Source organism: Diospyros lotus, chromosome 1 (assembly GCF_014633365.1).
Source record: "Diospyros lotus cultivar Yz01 chromosome 1, ASM1463336v1, whole genome shotgun sequence".
Classification (NCBI taxonomy): Eukaryota; Viridiplantae; Streptophyta; class Magnoliopsida; order Ericales; family Ebenaceae; genus Diospyros; species Diospyros lotus.
Window position 1 is genome coordinate 40,634,293 of NC_068338.1, and position 19,331 is coordinate 40,653,623.

The 19,331-nt window shown below is 35.1% G+C and overlaps 1 protein-coding gene across 2 annotated transcripts; it reads right to left on the reverse strand.

The window, feature by feature from the left end:
- Nucleotides 1–4,548: 4,548 nt before the first annotated feature.
- Nucleotides 4,549–19,304, reverse strand: LOC127801388 (probable serine/threonine-protein kinase PBL2). Of its 2 annotated transcripts, none has more exons than XM_052336477.1 (9): nucleotides 19,154–19,304; nucleotides 18,533–18,660; nucleotides 18,102–18,199; nucleotides 15,745–15,920; nucleotides 13,664–14,323; nucleotides 10,575–10,735; nucleotides 9,590–9,814; nucleotides 7,277–7,426; nucleotides 4,549–5,075 (listed from the first exon to the last, which is right to left on the reverse strand). In XM_052336477.1, exons 1-9 carry the CDS (start codon nucleotides 19,302–19,304, stop codon nucleotides 5,004–5,006), a joined length of 1,821 nt encoding a protein of 606 aa, XP_052192437.1. In that variant the 3' UTR covers nucleotides 4,549–5,003. The 2 variants fall into 2 exon arrangements, with proteins under 2 accessions (XP_052192437.1, XP_052192435.1); XM_052336475.1 differs by having other exon boundaries at nucleotides 19,133–19,304.
- Nucleotides 19,305–19,331: the final 27 nt, after the last annotated feature.

A 19,331-nucleotide genomic window follows, 5' to 3' on the forward strand; every position in this document is an offset into this window, starting at 1 on the left:
ACGCTTGGCCCAGCCAAAGCCACATGGTCTGCTTACGCCAAGGAGATGTTGGCAGTTATTGAGGCAGTGAGGGTATGGAGACCCTACTTGTTGGGGCAACGATTCAAAATTATGACCGACCAACAGCCTTTAAGGCATCTATTAGAGTAGTGCATAGTGACCCCAAATCAGCAGAAGTGGGTGGCAAAGCTGATGGGGTACGACTATGAAATTGTTTACTGACCAGGGGCGCAAAACAAGGTTGCTGATGCCTTGTCGACAGGATGACAGGCCTCAGCTACTGCCTATCACGGGACTAACTTGGGCAATTTGGCAACAGATCAGAGATGCATTAGCCACTGACCAGCGCGGTATACTCAAGATCTGATTGAGGCGAGTAAGGACAGTGATATGGTCAGTGACTACGAGTACCGCAACGGCCTATTATTATACCGGGGAAGGCTTATGTGCCAGATGCTGATTATCTACGCACTACCCTTGTGCGACACTTCCATAATTCGAGAGAAATAGGACATTCCAGAGTATACCGCACTTGGCAGCAACTCAACTGACTTTTCCATTCGGAAGGGATGAAGCAATAGGTTGCCAGGCATGTGGCGGAGTGTGATACTTGCCAAGGAGTCAAGAGTGACTCAACACAGCCCAGTGGCCTATTGCAGCTGTTGCCCGTGCCAGAGCAGATTTAGGAGGATCTGAGTATGGATTTTGTGGAGGGCCTACCGAAGTCCTAGGGGTACTCTTCTATCCTTGTTGTGGTGGACATACTTAGCAAGTATGCCCATTTTATACCCCTCGTGCACTTCTTCATTACATAGTCTGTTGCAAGAGTCTTCATGCAAATAGTGTCCACTTGCACGGCCTACCCAGGACCATCGTGACAGACAGGGACAGAATTTTTACCAGCCATTTCTGGAAGGAGCTCTTCAAGACAATGGGGACCGAATTATCAATAAGCTCTTCCTATCACCCACAGACCGACGGTCAAATGGAGGTAACCAACTGAACTTTGGAGCAGTACTTGCAGTGCTTTTCACAAAGCAACCCGCACACATGGGCCAATCGAATCACATGAGCAGAATACTAGTATAACACTTCTTAGCATCAATCTTTGGGGCGTAACCCATTTGAAGCAGTGTATGGGCGAACACCACCTACATTCTGCCAAGATAGACACTGTGGACTGAGAGTTAGTTGATCGAGATGAACTGCTAGAGGAGCTCAAAGCCTACTTGTCCAAGGCACAGACTCGAATGAAGAATTATTATGATCAAGGGCGTAAAGACCGACAATTCCAAGAAGGAGACCTGGTCTATGTGAGGCTGGGACCACAAAGGCAGAAGAGCGTCACACTTGTAGCCAAGATGAAGCTTGGCTATCATTATTATGGGCCTTACAAGATTTTGAAGAAGATTGGACAGGTTGCATACAAGCTGGACTTGCCAGCTGATACCCGAGTCCATCCAGTATTCCATGTATCCCAACTGAAGCGCAAAATAGGCCACTTAACTGATATGGTGCATGATTTTCCAGAGCTCAACGAAGACACTACACTGCTAGTCCAGCCCTTGTGGGTCCTAGACTACCGTGTGGTCAAGAAGAATCGGAAGAAGACACCCGAGGCATTGGTTTAATGGGACAATAGCCCGGGAATTGATGCAACTGGCGAAAGTTTAAGGCAACCCAATAGCGAATAGAAGCAGGCTAAGCCAAGTGAGGCTTCACCTTACCATCCAGTGGACCAACAAATGCCATATAAGGCCTCAGCCTAGCATCAGCATGGAGGATCAACCCACTGTGCAGCCACAGGGGGCCAGCCCAGCCCAACAGGATGAAACCCATCAGACCAGGCCCAGTCCAACAGGCCCATCAACCCATTTCGTAGAGCCCATCAGATGAAGATCAAGAGCCAAGTCAGTTCACTTGATCTGGCTTTTTTATTAGATACATAATTGTTTCCTTTATTTTCAGCATTGATGTATTACTTAATTGCCAGCATTCATGTAGATACATCAGTTACATTCTCTGCATTCAAGTACTTAGCATCAAAGGGGTCATTGTCAGCCACTATATAAGGTTTTGATCTGTCTTCATTTGGGGACTTTTAATCAATCAAAAAACATATTTAGTTGAAGTGTCTTCAACACTTTTGATTTCTACCTTCTATCTTGTGATAGTTAGGCAAAAATCAGCCTTCTGGGAACTAGGGCATCCATCACTTGCTCTTCTGCTTACCGCTATTTCTTTGCTCAACCCTCTATCTCGTGCCTTTAATGCCACGTCCACGCTTTCAGATATTAAAAATTCAGGCGTTATTGCTTGTCTTTGTACCCCAACGTATGTAACAAGTAAAATCCCCATTCTGAGTGGCGGAGGCCTCACAAAGGAGGGCATCCCAAGTAAAATCCCCATTGTCTTTTTCTGTACTGTACATACGAAATGGGCTCGTTCATGTAATGCACTCTCTCTCTCTCTGAATTGGCTGTTCTATCAACATTTACCATCTTTATTGTCGTTCAATTGTGTTCTACCTTTTTAATTAGGTATTGTAACTGAAAATTTTCATTGTCAGAAGAGAATTTTCTTTTCAATTAGAAGCTATTTCGATCCAAGCTACTGTTGCTTCTGCTTTTTATGTACAATTATGTTTGTAATGCGAAGAGGATGTTTTGATAAGCTATCCTGCCGCTGCGGATGCTTGTTATACAATAGTCTTGACGTGGGCCTTACGGAAGCAATGACTATTTTTTGATGAGTTGTGCTGTTTGTACAGAAGCGTTCTTACAGAATGCCTACAGGGGTATTAAAATGACCATTTACCCCTTTGATAAATGACCAAATGACCCAAACTTTATAGAATTATGAAATGACCAAATTACCCCTGATTTGTTCAACCCAACACACTCTCTCTCGCCTCTACTCTCTCTCTCGCGCGCACGCTTGTCTCTGCGCCTCGCCCTCGTCCTCGCCCGCTGCACCTCGGGTGGTTTGGGTGGTCGCCGGTTGCTAAGGTTGCAGCGGTGAGGAGGCGAGGCGACGAGAGGAGGCGGGATTCAATGAGGTTGCAGCTGTGACAGGGGGCGAGGCAGTGGCGAGGTTGTAGGTGAGGGTGAGGCGGGCAGCGAGAGAGGGAGAGAGAGAGAGAGAGAAGGGGGTGAACGAATCACGATATATCGCGATTTTTTGATGTCAAAATCTCGTGATATATCGCGATTTATCGCGTCTATAAAGAGGTTATGTGAACCCCTTCTGTACAAATAGCACGACCCTTGTATAACTGCAAGTTGGGATTCTGTTAACAAGGCAACAATGGATGGAGGATGCATACAGGTACTTCTGTTGATAGAACTTTTCCCAACTGTTGCAGAGCTGCGACTGTTTTGGAAACAAATTCTGGTGCATAGAAACAAGCTATTATGCCTGTTAAGTTGCATGGCACTGGGGAAATACACTGATAAGAGTTTGTTTTCTTCACCCCGATGGATATTGAGTGGATGACGATTATAGAGACCGAAATGTGGTGAATTTTGAAAATTTGATAGTCATTTACCCTTGAACCTCGTTTACTGTCAACTGGCGGGCAGATGATTATTTGTTGAAGTTTCTAAAACAATTAAAATGTCATCAATTGTTCTTTTTTTTATCGCTCTTTACCATGCAAACTAGTAATTTGGTGGGTTGATTTAACTGGCACCTCATGTTTTTTTCTTTTTATAAAAATAAAAAATGTTATTGTTGTTAATATGTTTTCTCATTTTTAATTAATTATTGTTAGAATTAAAATCGTTCAAACCATTAAATTATGATTTAGATAATTTTGAATATAAGTAGTTTGATTATGATTTAAAATACAGACAAATTGTCAATAATGGGATAGTTTAAAATACACATTCTAAACCGTCCAAACCGAATATTGTACATCCTTAATTTGTTTAGAATTTGTTTATTTTTTATTTAGAACATCATCTTTTACTATTTTTTTAAAATAAATACATGTTTAAATTTGAAAAATATATATTTTACTTGTTTACTATCTAAATACAAATTAAAAAAAATAAAAAGTAAAACATTTGTGTAAATATCAGTCATCACATAAGAAAAAAAGACAATTGAATCATTGAAGATTGAAACTGCAATAAAGAAGTCAAATAAAAGATTCAATCCACGCTCCAAGCCAAAACAATAAAAGAAAGATTCAGTTTATCTATTACTCTAGTTAATATAATCTTACTCATTTTTTTAAATCAAAAAATAGAGAAAGTTTATGTGAATACAAACTCAAAGAAAGTAAATGTCTGTACGTAACATATTAATAAACAACACACACATCCTCTTATAATAGTGATAATAATGATGTAAAAGCAACCAACACGATGAAAGAAAAATTAAAAATTCAAATATACATTTTAGCACCTTAGAGATCTTGAAATTGGGTATATTTTTTCTAATAAAAAATATTCCTTTTAACATCGCATATTTAGATCTTAGAAAATGTTCCACTTGGATTAGCCAAAAAACACAAAAAGAAAAGAAAATGTTCAACTTAATTCGTTGAATGGTAAATATAGAACATGTAAATTATTTAATGTGTGTAACAAGGCTCTCTATAAGTTGGTAACACCAAATTGAGCCATGACTTTTAGTAGCAGTATCTATCTATCTATCTATCTATATATATATGATAGCCAATAGTTGCAAGGATGTTTTTACTAAACAAGACAAAAGGATGAACGAAAGTTGACCGATAACTACCAATTTTCACTACACAGCGAGAGAACAAAATGATCATCTTGTCATATGAAGTAATTCAATTTTTTTATTATTCAGAATTTCCCCTGCTTCATTTCAACAGTCCCTGCCTCCCCCTGGAGAAGTACCACATTTTCCACTATATGTGGTTGTGGAAAGACTACTCTGACTTTGTACTGTTAAGGGGGTTTTTATTCATTTTTCATACCTTTTCCCTCTAATCTAGGAGGAGAGTCCAATGGGGCACTAGCTGTAACTCATTGTGCAGGGGAGAAGCCTTGGGCACAAGTTATTTTGCTCTCAATTATAGAGTTCAAATGGGTAACAACCTGCACACAAGAGTCAATCAACTTATCAGACTTGTAAGCCAATGAAAATGATTTCATAAAGAATTTTTACATTTGATGTCATTTTTATAAATATGAGTCAATATTATTCTATATAATAATTTTTTTATAACATTTCTTTTTACATATCATTACCCACAAGGCAAAGAAGAAAAATAATATCCTTATAAATATCTGCACAAAAATGTTATGATATTTTTACCATTATGGTTCCCTAATTTATGCTTTTAGCTAAGCATTTTTACCTACCAAGTACATGCTTAACCCCTCCAAATGTTCACCAACTTATTTAATGTTGCATCACTGCATGAAAAATGACTTAATAGTGACCACTTGTAAACGTACATAATGTACTCCAAATGATCTTCTATTACCCTTATCCTACACTTAGGTAAGAATTGACTACCTTCAACAATGTCCAAAAAAATTAATTACCAACCAAAGTCGTGTATAACTTGTCATGATAACGAAGATATATCTTGCAACTTACATATTCTAAGGTTTTAAACATTGTTAATCTTCTCATCAAGTCTTATATAAGGCCAATCATAGTTTATCATATCCTATCTTTATTCAATAGATGAGTGCTGAAAACACATACTCTTAGGCCTTAATGGCATGCTTATAGATGGTGTGAAAGTGATTGTTTGTGTGAGTCAATCACATGTAGTATTTGTTAACCAAGACATAGACCGAAAAAAGTGAGATATGGAAAGTATTCTAGACAAAAATATTTTTCATTGTATTTGTTAAATTTATCTAGAAAGAAGTCATGTAACTTCTTATCTTGGATTTTCCAGATAAATTTATCTCTTCTCTCCCTTTGGATAAGTTATCTTGGATCTTACAAATAAGTTATCTTAATACAACCTTATTTTACTCATTTTAACAAAAACTACCTTAGTTGATAGATTGCAGTCCCACTTAACTTGGTTATCACCAATATACCTATACCTACCAATTAAAATTTACCTACCAACACCAATTATGCATGGACAGAAGTAATTGATCAACTAAAAGTGATGAATACGATCTAAAAAACCGAAGCTTTGCATTTAAAATTTACTAACTTTATTAGCATTTGACAAGTCCATCAACCATGCAACTTATAACAGGCATTCCACGATCATAACATTTTACACAAATTTATAATTAATAGTCTCTTGTGATGATCTAATCATGATACAAGTTGACAGCCTCCCCGCATAAATATCCATCTTACCACTTCAATGGGCATAATCACAAGTATCTAGTTTGCAGTCACTCTAGCTGTCACATTTGTAATTGCAGGTAAATAACTTGAGGTGCAAAAACCTTTCATAGAGAATATCTGTAGTCTCCCTTGGATAAAGTATAATCCAAGACTATGGTCTACTAGCTAATCAAAATTTGTATCACTTGTGGAATAATTAATTTTTATTCACGTAGTATTTCTGGATCTGTCGACATAATTAAGAACTTGGGTGTCAGCTACAAAATCACAAATGGACAAACAGCAAAAAATCCTGCTTTTTTCGGGGTAAAAAGAGCAGGAGATTCCAACAACTTTTTTGGCAACACAGAGTAATCAAATATTCCACCTAGTGGGATTAAGGCTTGATTTTTTTTGTTATTGTACTGAGCAATTAAATAAGTAGTTATCATAGAAACTATATGATTATATGCAAAAATTATTTTAACGGGTGTGAGGGCACACATACTCAACTCATTGTATGCAAACATATCAAGTAATATTGCCCATTCCAGAATCTGATTTGACCAATTTTTATATGTCCGTTTGACACATTTGGTCTAGACCTATGAAACAGTGTCCTCAAGATAAATTTTCAAAGATTATGTAGTAACATTAACTTTAATTTTCTGCTTCATGAACAGGAGGACGCCTCAAACTAAAGGAATGAGGGTTCTTTTGTTTTTTCCTTTTTCGGACTCAATCAATCCCACATTAGCGGTCTACTAGAAAAGGTTAGGGTAGATTATTTGGTCTAAGGAGCCCAAAAGTCAACTTTAGGTTATGTTTTTTGGTAAGGATACGTTGTTTCTCAGATCTCATATGCCAAGTGTCGCCAAAATTTGAGTTTCAGTACACGCAACATCCCACAACAAATGCACTTTTATCATCATGAATCTTGATTCATTGGATTATGAAGCAGAAAAGAAGGATAGGGTTAGGGAAAACTTACCTTTTCCATTGTCCATCTCTTCCTAGGATCCTTTCTGAGACAATTTTCTGCAACTCGAACCATCCAAAATAGCTGGTGCATATCATGGGAGTCCGCAATCCTTTCATCAATCAAATCTGGGTAGTTTTTCTCTTCTAGAAGTGGTCTTGCCTAAGTTGATGAAGATTCTTGTCAATTAAATCTGGAAGTGGATGAGCTGTTTTGTTATGTTTTTTAAAAATGCATATTGTATGTTGCAGCATCATCTATATATTTTTTTCATTTTCATTTCTTCTATCTTTTCTTTGTGTGGAAATGCACATACTATTCATGTTTTCTTCTCATAATATTAATATGAAATATTAAGCCCCCCCCCATTTTTCCATTTTTTTATGTTTTTATTTTTCATTTTCCCAATAAACAAAACCTTGTGGAATTATTTCTATTTGTTTCATAAAAATGAAGACAAAAAACAAAAAACTGTTATAAATATTATAATTCTGTTATAACATTATTATATTATATAATATAAGAGTATTAATATTATCATTGAAATATTAAAAAATAATATGAACATAATAGTAATGTAATTGCTAACATTATTATTGACTAAAATTGATTTTGATTTGATATTATATTAATAGCACCACCAATGTTATTTAATAAAAATATTATCATATGTTAGTAGTATTTTTAATACTATTATTGACATTAACAAGGACATATAATTAACAATAACATTCTTGTTTTACCAATACCATATTAATACTACTAAAAGTGCCATATTCTAACTGAACGGTTTACCAATATTAGTAACATTAAAATCTGGAGTAAAATACACTGACACTCCATGAGGTTATGCTTAATTAGGGAAAGTTATTGTAATTTCTCAAACTAGATGGGGTGTTTCTGAATTAAGCGTAATCTCAAGGGCTGTCAGTGTAATTTATTGTAACATTTAATTATAAATACCAATACAAGTAGTATTATATTGATACTGTAATCATGTGTTTAAAACTATCAGCATACCTAATAATGATATTACGAGTGTCAATTTTATTATTTCAACACCAAAATTCATCCTTTACTCTTTTTGATTCATAAAATAATGAAAAACGTACTAGGGTTTGAATAGGAAATTTAGAAAAAGAAATGACATAATTGGAGGGAGAAAGGAACAGATAGAGCGAGAAAAGGAAGAAAGAGAGAACAAAGGAAATGAGAGAGAGAAGAAGAAATGTGAGAAAAGAATTCTATATTATTCTTCAGTGATACCTTCTTTATTGTTGTGGGTCTCTATATAAAGTCCAATGTAAGTGTCTCTCAATTACAGTTATACCCCTAGGGTCGTGACAAAACGTTAACACTAATATGAGTATATTTAATCATATTAGTATCAGTAGTAGTACTGCTATATTAACATTATGAAATTATTATTAAGTATTGACCAATATTATTGCTAATAACAATAAGAGTTGCAGTTATAGTGCGAATAACATTAATATAGTTAAATAATGGTACTAAATTTAATGTTCATATAAATATTAAAACAATATTAGTGATAATATTAAGGTTGGAGGTTATTAAGCCTTTTTCCTATTAATTGTTTTAATTTTGTTTGTTCACAAAAACTGGTGGGGGGGGGGGTCTATCAAATCTGTTTCCTATTTTTTATATTTTTAATTCTTCGGGGGATGACAAAATACAAGAGCTTACAGTGAGCACAAAAACAGAAAATGCAAAGAGAGTGATAAATTATCAAATCAAATGGTAGCAATATTATAATTTAACACACGTCCTTAGGACAGCTTTTTTCCCTTGTCAAGAGTTGCACATACTCTTCCACATTGCCTGCCTGGTACCAACTGAACTGATACAAAACTAAGCATATCCAACATCAGCTTCTACCAACCAATACTGAAATTTTTAGGCCATAAAATACTAATTTATGTTGGATAGTATGGGATTTTTATTTTTTATTTTCATTTAAAATTAGATTTATAGGACGTCAATTAAAAGTTTTGCCCATTTAGCTAAAAATAACTTAGCATCCATTAAGCAATAGTTAAAAACTAATAATATTAAATTTATGTAGATTAAGATTTATGAATAGAAGTAGGATAAATATAGCAGTAAGTCCAAACAGGGGAAATATACGTACGTACCCATGCTAATTAATAATACCATGATAGTGATATAGTATAAAAACAAAAACTGAATTGAATGCTATGCTTCAAATGTGCAAATGAGAGTGAGGGTGGCATATTTCTCATGATGATGAATGATAGCACAAGCACAAGGGGTGAATGAAAAGGTTGGGTGTTATTGACATACCCATCCAATAAGACTCTTTCCTCCTTTGATGTTGTCTGTGATCGCTAGCCCAGTGATCAGCTGTAATAGAACCACTCCAAAGGAGTAAACATCTGTTTTGCTTGACGCTTTTCCATTTTCCGCGTATTCCGGTGCCATGTATCCAAGAGCCCCAACAACTTTGTTCTTCGACGAATCATTTGAATCCTCCTCGTGCTGACTTGTGGCAAGACCAAAATCTCCAAGCTGATTTAAACATCAAAGTAACTGTGTATTAGCTAACACAGTTGATGTATATTAGGCAGATAGTATGCCCCGCAGTAAAATACTGACTTGATGTAATAGAGATCTATATTAAAGTACCCAATATCATGATCTTAAACTTAGAACGATAGTTTATTGGGAGGTCTTGGCGGACATTGTTTTACGCTAGCATTTTTAGGTGAAGGGCCTGAAGGCATGTAGTGTTACAAGTAATGTTTGTTAGATCTGATGTCAGATTTCTATGATGTGGATATACAGATCAAGATAATATCATATTTGCAACTGACCTGAAGTTAAAGAAACTTTGTACTAAGAGTCAAAAAATTACCTTCAGCAAACACTTAGTTGACTTTAGTCAATGTGAGCTACACGGTGAGAAATGTCAACTAACACTTCTAAGTGAGAGCCATTTTGTCATACTTAACTATAACAACTCCAGAGATCTAAACAAAAGATTAAAAAATAAAAAAATGAAATAAAATAATTTGCTTCCTTGAACTGCATGGTGAGGGAATGAGCTAGTAGCAAGGTACTCTGTAAGACAAATTGGTCGCTAATTAAAAAGAAAGACCTCATTTATGTATTTATTAGAATCCTTGAGAGGGTCAATGCTTTAATATATGGGAGTTAAGTTATGGCATCAAGGCAATAAGTTGACTGTTCTAGATTGACCTATTACACAGTCATTAAGTTGGCAGATACAAGTTTGTAACTGTGGCACCATAAATTTGTAAATACTTACTAGTGTAACATGATCATGTGTTATGAGAATATTCCCCGGCGTCACATCTCTGTGGATGATGTTGTTCCCGTGAAGAAATTCTAAGCCTTTGGCAGCTCCCAAAGCTATTTTTATCCTCTTGTCCCAACTAAGATGTTGCCGCTTCTGTTCTGCACATTTTTCTGCACATTTTAACAAATTCCTCCTCCTGGGTTATCCTCCGATGTCATATTACACACTGAAGATAATTGAGAAAATGTAGGCTATTTGGCTATGGTTTCAAAAATCATATTCTGATTTTAGAATTAAAAAAAAATAAAACTAACTAACTTAAGAGTTTATGTTTGGTGATCAACCAGTTCCATAAATTATTTCGAGAGAATTGGCTGCAGAATACCTTAATCTTACAGAAGAAAAATATGTTTTTCAGTATTTTAAAAAATCATTATAACAACATAATAAATCTTTATCCCACCACTATGTAGGATCTGCTACATGAATTCTAACTTTTCATTCACTTCTATCCATGGCCTTATCTTCTGTAAGGTCATTATACTAATCAAACCAAGTGTCTCCAGTCAAGTCTTTTTGGTCTTCCTCCACCTCTTTTGCTTACTACTTGTTTCATCCTGTCTAGTCTTCTCACAAGAGCCTCTATTAGTTGTCTTCTCACATGACCAAATTATTTAATCGTGTGTTTGTATCTTATATTCAATAGGAGTCACTCTGACCTTATTACAAATAATTACATTTCTAATTTTATCTTTGGTAGGATTGCTACACATCCATCTTAGCATCTTCATCTAGGTTACACTCATATTTTGTACATATTGGCACTTTACTACCTAACATTATGTGCAATAGAATAAAGCTAGTCTTGTAGTTGTTTTATAAAATTTTCTTTTTTGATGAAATCTTAATATTGCGTCGAACACCATATGCACTTTCCATTTTAACTATTTTATCTTAAATCTCCTCACCTTTTTGGATGATTGGTCCTTGATATCTAAATTGATCTTTCCTTGGTATGTCTTATTTTACCATAATATCATCCACACTTATATTTTTGCTAAACTTACATTCTTTATATTTGGTTTTTGAAACCTTTAGACTCTAAAGTGTCCCACCATATCTTGAGCTTAGCATTCATGTCTTCTTTTTTTGTCTCATCCACCAACACTATCATCTGCAAATAGCATACACCACGACACCTCTGCCTTGACATGTTTAGTGAGTTCTTCTATTACTGGGGCAAATAAGTAAGGGCTTAATGCAGATTCATGATGATCCCGTTAGAATTGGAAAAGCCTCAATATCTCCTCCACATGTTTTGACACATCTTTGGTCCATAAGACATGTCTTTAGTAACTTATATGTAAGCAATTTGGACTCCTTTCATCTCTATAACCTTCTGTAAGACTTCTCTAGGAACATTATCATAAGCTTTTTCTAGACCTATAAACGCCACATGTAATTCCTTTTGTTTATCTCTATACCTTTCCATTAAGCCCCTTGAAAAATATATAGCTTCCATTCTTGCCTTACCAAGCATGAAACCAAATTTGTTTTCAGATACTATGGTTTCTTTTCTTAATCTTTACTCAATCACTCTCTCCCAGTGTTTCATAGAGTGGCTCATTAACTTGATTCCTCTATAACTTCCACAATTTTGAAGCTCTCCTAAATTCTTATAAATAGGCGCTAAAGTGTTCTTCCTCCACTCGTATGACATCCTTTTTAATTTAAAGATGACATTAAATAATTTTCTTAACCAAAAATGTCCTCTTCTCCCATGCATTTCCATACTTCTATTGGTATATTATCTAGTCCAATTGCTTTGCTATTCTTTTTCCTTTTTAATGCTTGCTTTATTTTATTTGGACATATACCTCTATAGGACATGTAAGTCCATCTTTTTTAGAGTTACTAAGATGACCCAACACACTTGTTCTCTTCCTTCATTGAATAATTTTGAGAAATACTCCTTTCATCTCTCCTTGATCCCCCCTCATTTACTAATATTTATGCTCTTTATCTTTTATACATTTCACTTGGCTTAAACCTATTGTTTTTCTTTCTCTTGCTTTAGCTAGTGTGTGCGCTCATGTGCGCGCGCGCGCGTGTATATATATATATATCTTTCTCCATTTTTTTGTACCAAACGCTGGTTTAAATTTTCATAAACTTTTGACTTTGCTTCATTAATGGCCTTTTTTAGCTTTTTTTTGGCCAAATTATACCTCTTTAGGGTTTCTTCATTGCAACACTTATGTGATGTCTTGTAGCAAGCTCTCTTAGTTTTGATTTTCTCTTGTACCTCTTTGTTCCACCACCAAGGCTCTTTTTGATCTAGGACTTTTACTTTTGACTCTCTGAGAACCATTTTTCTCATATCTCAAATAGTAGTAGTCATACTCACTCCACATTTAATTAGCCTCTCCTTCTACAGTCCAATCCCTTCTACCACACACTTCTCCTTGAAAATGATTTGTTTCTCACTTTTTAAATCACACCATCTAATCCCTGGATTTTTTTTTGGGGGGGGGGGGGGGGGGGGTCATTTTTTCTCTTCCATTTTTTGATATAGACCACAATGACCAAAAATTTATGTTGAGTAGTCAAGCATTCTCCTAATATAACCTTACAATTCTTATAACATAAGCAGTCCTCTTGTCTCCTAAGGAAGTAGTCTGTTTGGGTGATTGATACACCATTTTTATAATGTGATCAAGTGTCCAAGGTTTTCAAATTTTCTATTTTCAAAAACAACAAAAACAAAAAACAATAAATTAGAAACACAACCAAATAGATACATAGGGCCAATTTGGTTATGTTTTTTCCATTCTTGTTACATTATTAATACTATTTCCGGAATCAAAAAGTTTCATTATACTTTTCCTTTCATTTAGTTTTCATTTTTGTATCATAATTTTTTGAAACAGTGACTATCTTTTTATTGTTTCCTAGAACTTTATTATTTTGGCATCAATTCTCCAAAAACTAATTTTAGAACCAGTTCATCAAACACATCTTCTTGAATTTATCTAATTATGTTTATGAAATCATAACCGAACATAAAAATAAGAGCAGCATTGATAATTTAATCTTACTTGATAAATGTTGGTCTAGTGAACCATTGCAGACATACTCATAAACAAGCAGCCTGTGATTTCCTTCCGAGCATGAGCCCAACAGCATAACCAAATTCTCATGCCTGATCTTGCTAAGCAAACTAACTTCAGACTGGAACTCTTCCTCTCCTTGAAAGCTCGCATTTTTGTATTGCTTAACAGCAATATTCAATCCATTCTTCAGCTCCCCTCTATACACTGAACCAAAGCCACCTTCTGACAAATAGTTATCCCCAAAAAACCCTCTGGTAGCTGCGTGAAGCTCAGTATAAGTGAAGAACCGTGTCTTCCAGCCAACCTCAGGCCGCCTGTTTTTACAGTCTGAGCAAATGGAGTTTTCAGTCAGTGCCTCATCCAGAATATGAAAGCCTACTTGCTGCTCTTGTTCATCATCATTGGATAATACTGGGGAGCCTTTTCCAGAATTTTTTTGCTCTGCATTGCTTTCTTGCTCCAGCAAGGCGCTGATGGATCTCTTTGGCACAGCCCAAGAGAAATTTGAACTTGAAACTGTACTAGGTGTGACAAGCATGTGGTCGGTTGATGATGATTTGGACAATGGCCATTTATGATGGTTTTTAGATGGCGGTCCTCCAATTTCATCCCTGTCTATGGTGGAATGTTGACTTGTTGGAGATGCTGAAACATTAGTCATCAGCAGATATATCAATCTAGTTCTTAATCAGGAAAACCAAAGAACAAAGAAACACCAGTCACCATTAACCAGTGTTTTTCTTTTTTGCTTTTTCTTGTTTTTGATATAAACTAAATTCATGCTTGATTGATGACTTAACTTGACATTTAACTCGTCTACATGTATAATGGAGTGGTTTTGAGAGTCTTTAGCACAGAATTTTCCCAAGGTATATACATAGGAATAAAGATGATAATTTGTTTGGAGGATGCGGATGTTTGACCTAACACCGACCTTTATAAAAACACAAGTATGTACTATACAGATATGAAGTGGGTTACGGGAATATAATTGATAAGACCTAATTTGAGTCTTGAGTCAGATTTAAATACAACGTATTTTTTCTTTTTGAATCCTTAATATCTTTAGTAAGATACCCCTTATATAAGACTAAGGTTTCTTTAGTAATCTCTTATTAGCATAAAGTACTTGACCCAAATCTTGCTAATCTCTGATGCAGGTATGAGATAAGTCAGGGAAGGTTTTCTTATATAGGATCAGGATAGGGTTGAAGCAAATGCACGCCATACTCAACCTCCATCATTCCTACATAGTAACCCACTAATTTGATGTTGAAGACAACACGTTAAAATCATAATGATCCACGAGATGTCAAATAACAAATTTGTAAACTAAAGTGATACAAATTTTAAAATACAAGAATATTGTACTTAAGTTAGCCAATAATTCACCCAATTTGGTAGATTTCCTTTTAAAACATTCTGGTAGAATTGGTGCAAAGTGTTTGCAATTGTCAAGTTCAGGCCTTGAGATTCAACAGTTCACTAGCTGTTCCAGAGGAAGTGGAGCAGTGAGCATTTATGAATTCATAAGGAGGGAGAGGCCTGTAAGAGTTTGTACCTTGAGAAAGAAGAGGATAGCAGAGGTGGATAAGGGATTTAGAAGGCTTTTAGTGGATCATATGGGTGAGGGGAATCCTCTTGGGACAGGGTTATGAATTTATTCTAGTGTTTTTGGCAGCTTTACAAGCGTGAGGGTGGAGTTCTTTGTATTCTAATATATTTGGTTTCTTTTACAACAGACCAAACTTTTATCCCACTACAGTCATTTCTATCCATGGGCTTGCCTTCTCTATGGCCCTTATAATTAAAATCATTCTCTCAAGTGTCTCCCATCAAATTTTTCTTGGTCTTTCCCTACACCTTTTTGCTAAATACTTGTTCCATTCTATTTCCATTGTATCCACTCTCCTCACAAGAGCCTCTATTGGTCTTCTTCTCACATAACCAAACTATCCCAATCATGTCTTGACACATTTTATTTGATTTGTTTTACCAAAAAAGAAAAAAGAACCTTCTATTTGACCAAGGTAAATTAAATGTAATGCTGCTACTTGATTGCATACTCTTAGGAGAAACTTCTTCCTCCGTGCTTCCTGGTAACATTTCATCATATCCCAGCGATTTTTTCTTTTCAATTGGCTTAGGCCCCCTCAGCTGTTTAATTGTATTGTCATGCTTCATCCTTGATATTCCACATGAGAGGCTCTCCATGAAGTATTTCTTGTCTTTCTTCATTTGCCTACAGCAATGAAAAGACATAGCATCAAATTTTGTGTTCTACCATAGTCCTTCCTCATTTGTTCCATTTCCATATCTAATTGGATTCTCCACGAGAGGTAATACACGTCACATATGTTGCAGATTAGCGTATTACTGTTGGAAGTTTGGTGGGCGCGCTCACATAGAGTCTAAGTACATGCAAAACCTTGTTCTAGATTATTCCAAGTCATCATAAAAAGGCTAAGTTTATTCCAAGTCATCATAAGAAGGCTAAGTTTAGTCCCAACCAACTATATCAAACAAATGTCGTTTTAAAATTTAGATAATTTTCAATTTAAAAACGGCAAAAAAAAAAAACAAAAAAATCACAATTAGACAAGCCCAGACCTAACAAAATAGTACCCTAATTGTTACATTGTATAGTAATATCTGAACTTTTATATCACAGTTCTGGACAGAGTTTTATTATCTCAAATTTGGTGGTGTTTTGAATGGAGATGTAACATTAGCTTGGGATAGAGATGAGTGATGATAAGAAAATTTCTGTATCACTTTGTTGTCATAGTAGCTGCGTGTCACATTTAACACTAACATGAACTCTGAAATCCTTCTAAGTCCACCCAAATACGTGTAAAAATTAAAGAATTATGATTCTCCACGAAATTTGTAGTGGAAACCAATTCATAATTCTACTCCACTTTACAAGCAGAAGTTAAACTCAAAACATACACAATATTGGGATGGCCAGCGTATTTCTTTAAAGAAGTTTAAGATAATCGGATTAATTTATGTATACAGTTCAATTATAGTAAAAATGAGGGGATACCATTCTTTATAGAGTTCATCATATGCCTTTTTGAAACTTCTGAGTATTTTATTCTCATTCCCAGCTCCTTAATCCTATATGCTTTTAACCTCTATAGAATCATTATTAGAGTTTGCAAAAGATAGAAAAGTAAGATAATTACCAAGCAAAAAAAAAAAAAGGGAAAGAAAGAAATCGAAGATAATTACATGACTATTATTTTGGCATATCTCAGTACTCAAAATAAAATATCGGATCTCATTGAAAAGGAAAAATATATATCAATGAAAGAGGCCTACTTTGCCACCCACTAGAAATCAGTATATTTTAGCATGACGTGAAAGCTTTGCAACTAGTCGGGCATGATTAGAATATAATCAATAATTACTATCACGTGCAAATAATAATAAGACAATAAAATGACCAACACATGATAAACTCGTGATTCAAATGGCAATTCTATTGGAAAAAAAAATCGTGAAAAAGTAAGACGAGCTAGACCAAGTGAGGTGTTATTACAATACTACAACCGATAAGCCTAAGAGACTCCATCAAACTAGAAGCTTGCTTGCTGCATTTCCCATATTTGATCTCAATGTCTTAATAGACATTCACGCTTGAATCATGAACTTCAAAACCCACAAAACAAGAAACACCTTTTGACTCTCTCGACAAGGAGTTAGTGTATTCTTTTTCCTCATATTCTTGGATATTTCTCTAATTGTAGAAGGCAAAGGAACAAATACTTTAAAATCAAACTAATCCAATCCAAATAAGAGACGTTTGGTCTCTAGTAAATCGATGTTCATTTCAGACAGTGTTCTAGGCATTTGAACGATCAACGAGTACTAAAAAAATTGGCAATTTAAATCTGTTTCAACATGTTTTCTATAATAGATTGATTCTGTAAAAGCTAACTTCAACCTCAATTTTAACCCCCAAAATGTTGAAATTTAAATATTTGTCATGAATCACATTGTTGTCGCTATAAGTATTCTTTCCAACATCACAAGAATCAACCACATATGGTGGTGTAAAAAAGTTATGCCAAAATATTTATGGGTATTCTAAGTTTTAAACTTTTGCTGTCTTGTTTAATTTGGCAGTAAACTTCATTAGTTTGTAACCAATATTAGGCTGCCTTTACTAGAGCTTCGACAATTTTGAAAGACTCATGTGTACACTTTTGACGATACTTAAGCATATAACTGAAACACAAACCAAACTAATCACAAATTGCCAGCAAACAACTTTAGCATGGTCTTACGTGCAATTTTGGAGAGACCATTCATAAATTGCATAAATTGCAATGGTTTGAAACAGGAATAAATTAAATATACTGATCAATTACTCTAGTACTAACCGGATCTAAACGAATTTAAATTTTTGACTGACCTGTCAAGTATCACCCATGTTGCCCTAAACCTTGTGGCAGATCTTACAGCAACCACCTTTGAAGAAGGCCCCGCTTCCACCTCTATGTGGACCTTAACCTGAGAAATTTAAAGTACAAAAAGATCTTGTTAGCAGCCATTTCTCGTATGACAAACAATTTGCCTTAGGGTGGCAAATGGATGGGTTTAAGTAGGTTTGGACAAGTTAAAATAGTCTGATGCAAGACAGTTCAATGCTAATTCATCCGTATAACAGATTTTACAAATAGTTATCAACCAACAAGGAACATACCTACACCTAAAATCCAGATTTCAACAAACCCAGTTTTTTTTACATTTGCTCAAACAACAATTGGGCAGTACTAAGACCATTATTCTGCGCATAACCAGTAATTATTTTGCTTCAAAAATGCATAATCAAGTTTCTACCACCTCTTCAGGAAGTTGAAGCATCGCCATAATTTCGCGGTACTCTTCCTTCTTCTTGGTCACTTCTTCCTCTCCAAATTTCTGGCTTGTTCCAACAGTCGAATTGGGATCCACCTTTTTGCTGTACCGCACTGGATAGAAAAAGACGAGTATATAAAGAAGGAAATAAAACTGAGGAGGAAAAAACAGAGTAACATGAATTTTGTGATATTTGAGCATTTTTAACATGAATTTTGGTAAGGATATAAAAAAAAAATTATATAAAATTTTTATTAAGAATGACGAAATTCATAATTATCATTAGAAAGTAATACATCTCTATAATAGTTTATATATAGATTGTTAATAACAAAACATAAATATATATGTATCTATACACACAGGTAAAATTTTATACAAGAGAATAGGTTATAACAACCGTCTACTAAAGATGTAATACAATGTTATAATAAAAATATTGCGAACATAACCATTTGCCACGCTATTTTGTGAGTATATTTTAAAACTTGGAATACATATTTTTTAAACGAAATGCTACATCCGTACAAAAATTCTGTATTGGAAGGGGGAGGGGAAAAAGAAGTATGGAGTATGAACCCTTACATATTTTCCCAGCTAACGTACCAGGGTTATTAACCTGGTGAAAAACTCCAAGAAGCATGAGCTCATCTCCAGGCTTAAGAGACAAGCCTTGCAGCACCTGCTGGATCGCGCTCCAACTAACGTCTCTCGATGCATCGAGGATCACCACCACCTTCTCTGCTTCCTCGGACATGATTTATTCACTCAAATACGGACTATT

What these genes read in the sequence shown, in the direction of transcription:
- LOC127801388 (XM_052336475.1), bottom strand. Translation starts at nt 19,304, where the DNA reads ATGTCCGAGGAAGCAGAGAAGGTGGTGGTGATCCTCGATGCATCGAGA. An exon ending in TGCTTCAACTTCCTGAAGAG is followed by an intron (nt 18,200 to 18,532) that starts GTGGTAGAAACT and finishes TAAATTTCTCAG; the next exon opens with GTTAAGGTCCACATAGAGGT. An exon ending in GAAAGAGTCTTATTGGATGG is followed by an intron (nt 7,427 to 9,589) that starts GTATGTCAATAA and finishes TCATCAACTTAG; the next exon opens with GCAAGACCACTTCTAGAAGA.